At 39.8% G+C, this 10,276-nt stretch overlaps 1 protein-coding gene across 3 annotated transcripts; it reads right to left on the reverse strand.

The window, feature by feature from the left end:
* Positions 1-71: 71 nt before the first annotated feature.
* Positions 72-9,668, reverse strand: LOC114853729 (sex comb on midleg-like protein 2). 3 transcript variants are annotated; one of them, XM_029147452.3, is made up of 15 exons: positions 9,321-9,668; positions 7,896-8,006; positions 7,533-7,610; positions 7,185-7,255; positions 6,552-6,786; positions 6,207-6,295; positions 5,871-6,114; positions 4,547-4,809; positions 4,365-4,458; positions 4,049-4,252; positions 3,602-3,763; positions 3,381-3,509; positions 1,951-2,163; positions 1,708-1,871; positions 72-1,606 (listed from the first exon to the last, which is right to left on the reverse strand). In XM_029147452.3, the coding sequence occupies exons 2-15, from the start codon at positions 7,915-7,917 to the stop codon at positions 1,481-1,483; spliced, it is 2,094 nt and encodes a 697-aa protein (XP_029003285.1). In that variant the 5' UTR covers positions 7,918-8,006; positions 9,321-9,668; the 3' UTR covers positions 72-1,480. The 3 variants fall into 3 exon arrangements, with proteins under 3 accessions (XP_029003285.1, XP_029003284.1, XP_029003282.1); XM_029147451.3 differs by having other exon boundaries at positions 1,708-1,868; positions 1,951-2,166; positions 9,321-9,486; XM_029147449.3 differs by having other exon boundaries at positions 1,951-2,166; positions 9,321-9,486.
* Between the last annotated feature and the right edge of the window lie 608 nt (positions 9,669-10,276).

Consider the following 10,276-nt stretch of genomic DNA (forward strand, 5'->3'; position numbering starts at 1 on the left):
TCAATTCATTTTCCAAATCAATCTTTCATAAAAAGCAAGGAGGTTGTAAGGAGTACACACATAATTATCCATTTGTTTTTGTACATTTATAAAAAAGAAAATGCATAACATCATAAACACATATTGTTTATCTGATGTGACATAAGGGACAAGTGACTTTTTGCAACACATATGTTTCAAGTAGAAGATGCAAAAGAGGGAAATCAACAGCACTTTGATCCTGTGTTGAATATTGTATGGCACAGACCTTAAGATCGAGGAGGGGAATAATGGGGGAAATTCAGTTAAGAATATTATAAATGGTTTGCTACAAAACTTGTACTAACAAAGACCACATAAACCTGAGAAATGTCAAGAAAAAGCAAGGCAGAGTCTAATACTGGGAGTCTCAGAACTAAGAGCGCTGCATTACGTGTTAAAAGAACAATAGATGGAATCCACTGTGAAATATTCACCCCTTACCTTCCTTCACATTTCTAACTTAGGTATATGATTTCCTTAAAATATTAAAAATTTCTACAAAATGTACATTCTGTCGCTGATATTCATGGTTAAACCCATAAAACTGTACACATCTGTTTTCGTTGCTAACAGTGATTGTAACGGTCAAATGTGTCGACACTGCTGCTGCAGGCAGACCAATGAGCTTAGGTGACTATGACTCAAACTACTTCTAAACTATAACACATGAAGCCCTTAGAAATGTTGTATTTGCACTTTCTTAACAATCTGCCTATGAAAATTATACATCTATACAGTAACGTAGAGTAGAGCTTAGAGTACACATAGTTTGGGGACCAGAGGGGCAGCGTACTGTGCGTCCCACTGACACAGGACACGGCGAGGTCAAAATACAACATGACTCCTAGTATGATGCTGACAATTTTTAGGCAAAGAAAAACGTGGTCTAGCATTGTGTAGATGATGTGAAATGCAATGACGTTAGCATTCTTTGAGCAGGCCATTCTACCCATCGTTTAGGCAAACACGTGAAGAGCGAAAACAGCTATACACAGCAGAGACATGAGAGCATCCAAAGAGCATAGGGAAGAACATCAGATGTTATTTTTCCAGTACACCAACTCTCTCTTACCAACTGGAAGTTCAACAGTAATAATATATAAGAAGAAACATTCTCCATCTTTGGGGATCCAAAACCAGGATCAAAAGGTATCAACTCTGTAGAAAACATGTCCATGAGAGCACATGTGCTATTCAATATAAACACTACAAGGATTCTTCTCCTTTGGGATTTCATGAAGTCAATTATGTCTGTTAGACTTGAACAGTTTGTTGTTTACTGATGAGGGCATGAGGTAATGTGTCAGCACTGCACGGCACACTTTCTCCACTCTGGAAGTCAGGATGAAGTCGTAGCATCTATTCAGTCCCTCGACGTGAATAGCCCAGTGTCCTGATGCTGCCTCCTGAGGGCTTATTGCTCCACGGTCTACCAGAGACAGCGCCGCCCCGGCTCCTGTTACAGTTTGCCTTGTTTGAGCCTCTCTATGTGGTGGCATAACTTGAGTGCAGGCCCCAGCTTTAGACCCATGTACTTCATGATCATGTCACTTCGAAGCAACATCAGGGCTTTTCCATCGATTTCCTGTGAAAACAAACAGTAGGAGTCGTTGTTTAGAGAAAATGTACAGAGAACAATGATGGACAGCAGGTGAAGCAAATAATATAGACAAGAACAAATCTTACATGTTTTCTAAATAGTTCAGCGTGTGGCGCTAGAGCTGTAGGGTCAGCATCCCTCACAAACTGCATCACCTCTTCTATGGACCAAGAGCAGGGGTTTTTACTGGGCAGCTGCAGACTTTCCCTATCAGATGCTAAAGCTTCAGGTCCTGTGGTAGAGCTGGCTGCTGAAATCAGGAAACAGACACTGAGTATGGGAGGCACAAGTCAGCATTTACATGTGGTTAGTTTAAAAAATGTCTGTACCTTCAACTCGTCGGAGAGGCTGTGTGGAGCTGAGCTCTGCAGAAGAGAGGCGGCGCATAGGTGTGCTGTTGCCTGGATGGTAGTGGCTGCTGGCCTGTGAGTGGTACTCTGAGGAGCTCCGCACTGTTTGAGGTCGAGGTGTCATGGAGTTAGAAGCTGAGTCCATGTAGCGCTGCTCCTTTAGTAGGCTGTTGTCCTCATGGGGCAGGGTCTCTGCTGGAGGGAGGAAAACACAAGGGACATTTGGACATCTGTAGGTGCATCACATAAAAGTGGCCATAAATAGAACATTGTTTTAGAGGCAGTCTCCAAGATGAGCAAGAAATATCAGTTTTGAGAAAAAAATGTAACGCAGGAGATGAACATCAACATCTCAAGGCAACACTACTCAATATAAAAAATGCATTTGAATGCAAATCTAGATGACCTCAATAAAGTTACTGGTTTATGTTTCTGCAATTAAAATAAACATCTGTGCTTCATTATTTCTAAATTATCACTATCTATTTATTTCCTAATGTCATAACACACGTATAATGTGTGAGGGGGCCACTCCTGAGGACCTTCTATGACACTGTGGTGGCATCAGCCATCCTGTACGCTGTGGTTTGCTGAAGCAGCAGCATCACAGTAAGAGCCAGAAAGAGACTGGACAGGGTCACCAAGAAGTCCTGAATAGAAGACTGAATAGTCTCTTCTGCAGTGAGAGAAGGGTCCTGGCTGAACTCATGTCTATCCTGGACCAAGACTCTCACCCTTTGGAGGACTCACTGCTCTGGAGAGCAGCTTCAGTGACAGACTGATTGACCCTTGTTGTGTGAAGGAGAAGGATTTTCCACATCCTGCACCACTGCATCAGTGGCACTGCATCAGCTATATCTATATGCTTATAATATATGCAATAACCCTTCCCATTACTCCATACTCACTCTACCCACCTGTATATTGTTGTACTGTGTTAATACTTGCTGGTGTATTTTATTTTCTTCTCTGCATCGTGCTGTTGTGTGACACAATTTCCCCACTGTGGGACTAATAAAGGTTTTCTTTTTCTTGTTATTCTTAACAAGGAGGAAACTCCAAAAAAGTGGATTATGCTTCATAATGTGTGCTTTATCTGAACAGTTGTGACTCTATGCTCTATGTTACATTATCATGAGTCTGACCTGAGGCGTGTGAAAAGCTAAATAAACAGAATTTTAATGTAATGTGCTAGTTGTCAAAAGAGACCTCAACAGTTAGGACCCAACAGCGAATGTAATATATAAAATTTGAAGCAGTAACGCATTAAAGGAGGTAAAGATTAGAACATACAAGTTTAAAATGCAAACTGCTTAGTATAGAGTGGATTCCAAATATGAGTCTAAACAAAGACATGCACATGACAACATAAAGAATGAAACACATTTGAGTCATAATATGAGCTGTACCTTCTGAAGGGTGAGCTTCAGTGCGTAAGTGTTTAGGAGACAGAGGGGCTGCATACGGAGGAGCAACTCCAGAGAGACTCCGTTTGCTGCCCCGTACCAGAGATGGCGCATCCAACGCCTCTTCCTTTACTGGAACGGAGACACAGGGGTAGAATGACGAATGTGACAGGGGAACAGCAGCAGAGAGAAGGTATTCAAAGTATCTTGTATGTAATATTTACCTGATTTGGTCCTGTCATAAGCAGTGTAGTGGCTGAAGGGTTGGCTGCTGAACAGGTTGTCACATTGCAGGTGATGACACATAGTTTCCAAGAAGCGCAGTACAAAGGAAGCACTGGATGCTGAAGGTAGTTTGACCACACAGACTCCACCGTCTGTTCTCACTGAGATGAAGAATCAAACACATTTTAATGCAAGAGCTTCATAAAAGAAACAAAACACTTTTCACATCTCAATATGGTTCTTTCCAACAGCTTCAACGGTGTCCTACTGAACTCATTATGGGGTGAGCAGACCTCCACATTCTCACTTGTCTGTGTTTAAACTCATCATTGTGTTGTTGGAGGTGTTTCAAGCAACATTATTACTGGTACTTGAAACATTGTCATGAATACAGTATAATTATGTAATTATATTTCCTCTAACTTGTGCTGTGTGTGTTCTCCTACCTCGGACAACCTCTCCTCCTCCTGAATGAGTCTGCAGAGCACTGAACAGGACTTTAGGCTGGTATGCACAGTCTATACAAGACTGGACTACCTGCTGGAGCACAGCATTCACTGGACCTGGGCCAAAGTGGTCTGGCAGATGCTGCATCTGCTTCCTGTCTAGGTGAGGGCCACAGTTTCCATGCTTGTTCACATACACACACACTGAAACAACACAAGACACACAAAAACCAATTAGGCATCCCAATGTGAGCTTTAATGCAGCGCAGAAAATACAGAAGCTTGTTATGCACAGCTGAGAATAGCTGACGCTTACCTGTTGACACCACAGAGTTGAGGCTGGGAGGACTTTCCTGTGGAACCTGGATGCTGGGCAGGTGTGCTGGGCTCTGAAGAAGCTTGGACTTTCTCTGAAAAACACAAATTTTTTCAGAGATATTTAAAAAGAGGATTGTAGAAGTAGAAAATCCTGCAACACGACTTTTAGCTGTGTCTCACCTTGCTTCCCGGTTTAGGGCCTCTTTTTTTGTGGGGTCGGGGTACGAGCAGGGTTCTTTCAGGTACTGATCCATTTTGAGCCGCTGCCTCTGCTACAGCTTTAAGCAAAGCAAGGGTCTCGCTCTTGGGCCGACGACCTCTTACACCCTTCCTGACAGGCAGAGGGGGCAGAGGGTTGGGAAACCGGTAGGGGGACTGCATGGAGCGCCTGCTGGGCTTGGAGGGCGACACTGGGAGGATCTGTAGGTTTTTTGGCAGCGTAACTGCAACAAAAGCATAAATAGAACACATAAAAATATGCCTAAGTAAAGTCTCTGTTTCAGTTCTGTTTCTGTGTATTCCCACACACAGTAGAGAGGAAATTCAAAACAAAGCCCACACTAACAGCATCAGATAAATACTGTACTTTGGAGGAGAGAAACTGCTACTAGGGGAAGTGTGTGTGTGCTTTATGTCCCATTCCAACATGTAGGGTTTAAAAACAAGCAGGTGAAAGTACTTTTTAAAAGGAAAAACACCTGTTTGCATAGTTTTTGTGTGTTTCTTGGTTGACAATCTTGTTTTTTCAATTTGGGCCTTTTAGACAAACATCAGAGTCTAGCCAAGTAGAATCTCTGTAAACATTTTTTCCATGTAAACAGATATGATGTGAAGAACATGAATCCTCCTTGCTTCATTCCTCTACTCCTACTTGTGATTCTGTTTGTTCCATTCCACCCTCCCAAGCACGGAGACACACAAACACACCAACAGGACCCTGCTGAGTATCTGCAGTGTTTCACATTATGTCTGGCGTGACTAGCTCAGTGTTCTTGATAATCTTGTTTCATGTAGTCTCTGCATTTTATCAGACGGAAAAAAACATGTGAAGTTTGTTACTAAGTAACCCAACCTTTTTTCAGCAGAGCTCTGCCTTTAGGGTCTGTGAATTTAATAAATCTGCATCTTTCCCAAGTGGTGGATGTGTGTGCAAATAAAGATGATAAAAACAGCTTAGGGAAAGATTACTTAAAGAAAAATATAAATGCTTATACCATTTTAGCTCTGCTTAGTAAACTGCTCCATCGCTGAGTTCTAAGAACATTCTCTAATTTTATGTATATTGTTTAGTTTATTTAGATCTCTATTAACACTACACTACATTAACACTAACTAACCACGCAATTAATTTGTAGGTGTCTATGTGCTATAGTAGGTCACTTTCAAATACAGAAACACTTGCATTTAAGTTATGTTATGTAATTACTGATTCCAAAAAACAACACCAGCCTCAATCCCCAATCTATATGCAGACTTATGCTGCCACCTATAGAGTAACACTCACCACTGTTGCCTGGTGGCTGGAGGCTATGCTTAGTGAGGGAACACCAGCCTACAGGGAAGATATCTCTGGAGTCGTACTTGCACCAGTAATCAAACGCACCCCTCCACCCATCGAACATGATGAAGACCTCATCGCCTTTCACTTCTCCAATAGTGGCAGGGCAGATGAGGTATGGGTTCTTCTTGTCCACAGCTTCCAGCTTCATGCCTGGCTTAAAGCTGTTCTGGGAGGGCCTTGGAGGCTCCTGAAAATGAAACCAATATTCTCACTGCAACAACGACTACAATAGCACCAAACAGTTTATATAAACCTTCAAAGCCTTCTGGAGCATAATACCTTTTTGAAGGCTGTTGCTGGTGCCATCTCTGCGCCATTTAGTGTTCTTAGAAGAAACATAGGCCATGAAGATGCATTCATCCGAAATCCTACGGCAGAGCACATGAAAACAAAGTTTAAATAAGTCAGAGGACAAACTTTGTAGAATTCTAACATTAATATTGTATTTTATTATATACAAGTACTTCTTAGTACAATTGTTTCAGTTTACCAATTCTTGTCATTGACAAAGTGTTTCTTCTTTAACTGTGTGCAAGTATGAACAAAACTTATCTATGCAAAAGGCATTTTTCAATGTCATATTACAACTATTTGAAATGACGCCATCCTCCCAGACATTCTTACCTAGAGGTGGCTGCAGCATGTCTCCATTTTTCTCACATGTGCCAATAGGCTGAATATCAGATGAGTCTACCAGTCTCCAGAAGTCGTTACTGTTGTCACTACCATCCAGGCGAAGACGCAGACGAACCCCAGTCAAACCCATCACCGTCGCTATGCAAACTGAGGTGGAATTGCGTGGGTCATGTGCTTCAAGCTTCATTCCCACTTTGAAGTCATTGGAGGGTGGAATTCTAGCCTGCAGACATGAAAGCTGATCTTTTAAGAATGCATGTCTTTGGTACAAATAGGAAATAGTTTTTTTTTTTCATTTCAAACTCAGACATACATTACCCCTAACAAAAACATATGTCCTGTAATTATGAACATGCATGGATTGATTCACACTGCAATGCCACATCCACATCAGGATGTAGGGTTGCAGTGCACATTGGTTCATGGAAGCATGTAAAGGTTATTGCTCTTAATACTTTAGTTTAGTTTAGTGTTAAAACTATATAATGCCATTAAAAAAGTCATAAATGTGTTATTTGTGGTTCCAAGAAACAACTGAGACAACAAAATCTGATCTGTGAATTTGTGGGGGTCTGCTGTACTTAATATTGTAATTTTCAGAAACAAAAATCCAGAACCTACCTGACGAAAACAATTTGGTGGAGCTGGTACAGATGATGTTTCTTTCAAATAGTCTTCCCAATTGAAAGCATCTAAAAGCAAATTTCAAAAAGCAAATATTAATTACAAATAGTACAAAGTGCAGCCTATTGACTGTTTATAGAATGTTAAATAATATCTTTCAACACAAACAAGTACACAAAGGAAAGGAGCAGAGTTTGCTTTTCGTTGACAAGCAACAAAATGTCAACGCAACAAGTCCATAAACAACTACGAAGCTCTTCTGATCACACAAAAATACCAAATATATCTTCTGATGATTCTATTATTCCAATAAAATAGCGCAAAAGTCATAATCAAAAAGTTCACCTTTTGTTGTTGCACCTGGGGTTGTACCTGTTGGTGAAACTGTTCTTCCTGGCTTCTCTTTTTTGGCATCTTTCTGATCTAAACATTACAGATAATACAAATATTTGTATAAATTACAAAAAATACAAATAGTGTCCAAATAAAGTTAAATGCAGATTTTTTGCTGAACAACATTATCATCATGTGATGTTCATAATACTTAGACAGAAGTAACTGAAAACTCCTATGTATGTGAATTTGGAAGTATTTATTAAATAAAAACAGAGAGAAACTATCACATAACAGATACCATTATTTTGGACAGTTTTTCAGTAGAAATTCTATTAGGACACGAATACTTTGAAACATTCAATGGCTTTGTACCTTTTAGCTGTGTTTTTCCCATGGCGACTGATGACCAATGGTGACACTTTGAAGACAATCACGTTGCAGTATGATGATCCAGAATGCCTTTTCAGTCTGGGTAGTTTGATCCTAAAAATAGAAATATTAAAAAATGTAATTGATGGAAATATGTAATAAGAACAATGTGAAAAGACTCGTTTATGAGACATATTTAAAAATCCTCCTTTCCCATGTTAGAACGATTAAATGATTGAATAATTTTCCCTGCTGAGCTCATCCACTCATAATGTATTAATACATTAATACGAATAGAAATTAAAAAAATACCAATCACAGTTTACAAAGTTCAAGATGACTGCTTATGCTTGCTCGTTTAGTCTTATAAACATTGCATTAAATGTATGTAAATACAAAAAGACAAAATAACCTGTCATTATTTTCTCGATAAACAACCCAAGTCATCAATTAGCGACTTTCTGTTGAGCTGCAAGATCATCATCTGGATATTTTAGCAATAATAACAAACTAAGAGCAGGCAGTAGATCGGTTTTCCATTGGTGGACACTCCCACTGAAAAGGGAAACTGTAACAGTGTGTTTTTCATGAGGTTCGGGTGAGTAACGAGAGGCCGGGAGTGTACTGGAACAACCCATGTGATACTAACTACTATGATTTAACCTTGTGTACATTCCCTGAGCATTTCCAAATGTTCCTGAAAATCTATTTTGCCACGCTGGAGAGTTACGCTGTTAAAACAAGACCTCTTTGGGTTTGAAACGAGGAAAACACGACTGTGTGTCGCCAGAACAAATCCCCCTCTACGGTGAAAACACATTCTAAGTAATTAACGTTTAGGGTGGAATTAGCCAGAGACTAATAACGTTAAAACCGAGCTAACGTTAACATACACGTTGGGACTTGATTATTACCTACCTACACCTTACGTTGTAACTTAAGGAAAATGTTACTATATGTGTACGGACAGTTTTGTACACTCCCCAACGTTTTCTACCAACCTCATTTATTAACCTAAGTTACCTATCAGCGTTATGTTATGTCACATCAGCTTTTTAATGTTAACTTGTTACTAGCTAGCTAAGGTCAGCTAACATTAAATATCGAAATATCATTTAATTAATTTCTAGATAAGGACGTGTTTTTCTTTTAAACGTTGTTTTTTGGTCCGTGGTATTTAGTGTGTAACATTAACGGTATACGGTTTCAGGTAATAGCCTGGGTCCAATGTTGACAACCGGGACTGCTTGATTTGTTAGCCACCGCTGCTGGCTAATAACTAGGTTGGCTAACCTTAGCGTTATCGTTAACCCTGTGAGAGCAGTTTCTTCCACATTGTCAAAAAGAATTACACATAAACGGGGCCGTGTAGCTTCAACCGATTTTTTTCCGAAACTCTACGTCATTTATTATGAAGAACAAACTTACAAGTGCCGTCCTTTTTCGACTGAAGATCCACTTTTCTCTATTCGTCTGCTGCCATTTTTTCACGAATGTAGTGTATGCTTACACGCATGTAATTTATGCCAAAGATAGTGTTGTACTGAAGAAAAGCAGGCAAAGCGTCGATACGGGCTGGATTCATTGGGTGCACATCCGTAGGCCAATAGGCTTGAATGTTACTCACAAGGACGTCCAATCAAGTGCAGGTTTACTCACTTTATCCAATCGGCGTCTGGACTGGTTGGCCTGTAATTTGGGATTCCAGAAAGTACACTAGATATCCATCCTCATTTTATTTCCTGTCTTTAGGGTCTTAGTCATGTATTTCTGCTAAAGGATCAAAAAGGGGAAAACACCGTATTTCTGTGTGGTTATTGAAACTGACCGCGAACATTTTCCTATCTAAACAAAGACCTTTCGTATTAGAAAGTAATGTGACAAGGATCTTGCCAAATTGTTTGAATTTATAACCTAGTCTTGCAGTGGTCAACAACAGGTACGGCAAAAAAGCACAATAATGACAACAACTACTACCACTAATAATAATAATATGTTTTACCGTATAATTCTAAAAGTATTTTAATATTAAAGATTTCAGGTGTGCAAGGTACAGTAAGTTCTCTAATAAAGGGTCTGTGTAATATACTGTATGTCGACAAGTTTCACCGACATTTTCACTTGCGATAAGCGTCTATCTATAGGTACACAGATTATTATACATGACTCATCATTTACGGTGTCACACAATTTTCCCCACCTACGTTTTCTTCATAAACCTAGACCAGAGAGGAAGGTAACATTGTTTCAACGTTGACATGCATCAGAATCATCAATCTGGTTGATGAATTTTTGACAGTAAACAATATAAATTCAATGCTTATGACACATTGTTTTTTTTTTTTCAATAATAAAAGACAAACCTCTTTTCAGGGTTGATATGC

Source organism: Betta splendens, chromosome 4, assembly GCF_900634795.4.
Source record: "Betta splendens chromosome 4, fBetSpl5.4, whole genome shotgun sequence".
In the NCBI taxonomy this organism is placed as follows: domain Eukaryota; kingdom Metazoa; phylum Chordata; class Actinopteri; order Anabantiformes; family Osphronemidae; genus Betta; species Betta splendens.

Coding starts and splice junctions, on each gene's coding strand:
- LOC114853729 (XM_029147449.3), bottom strand. CDS start 7,917: ATGGGAAAAACACAGCTAAAAG. Junction 7,611..7,895: donor GGGAAAAACACAGCTAAAAG/GTACAAAGCCAT, acceptor TGTAATGTTTAG/ATCAGAAAGATGCCAAAAAA. Junction 2,167..3,380: donor TGAAGCTCACCCTTCAGAAG/GTACAGCTCATA, acceptor TCCTCCCTCCAG/CAGAGACCCTGCCCCATGAG.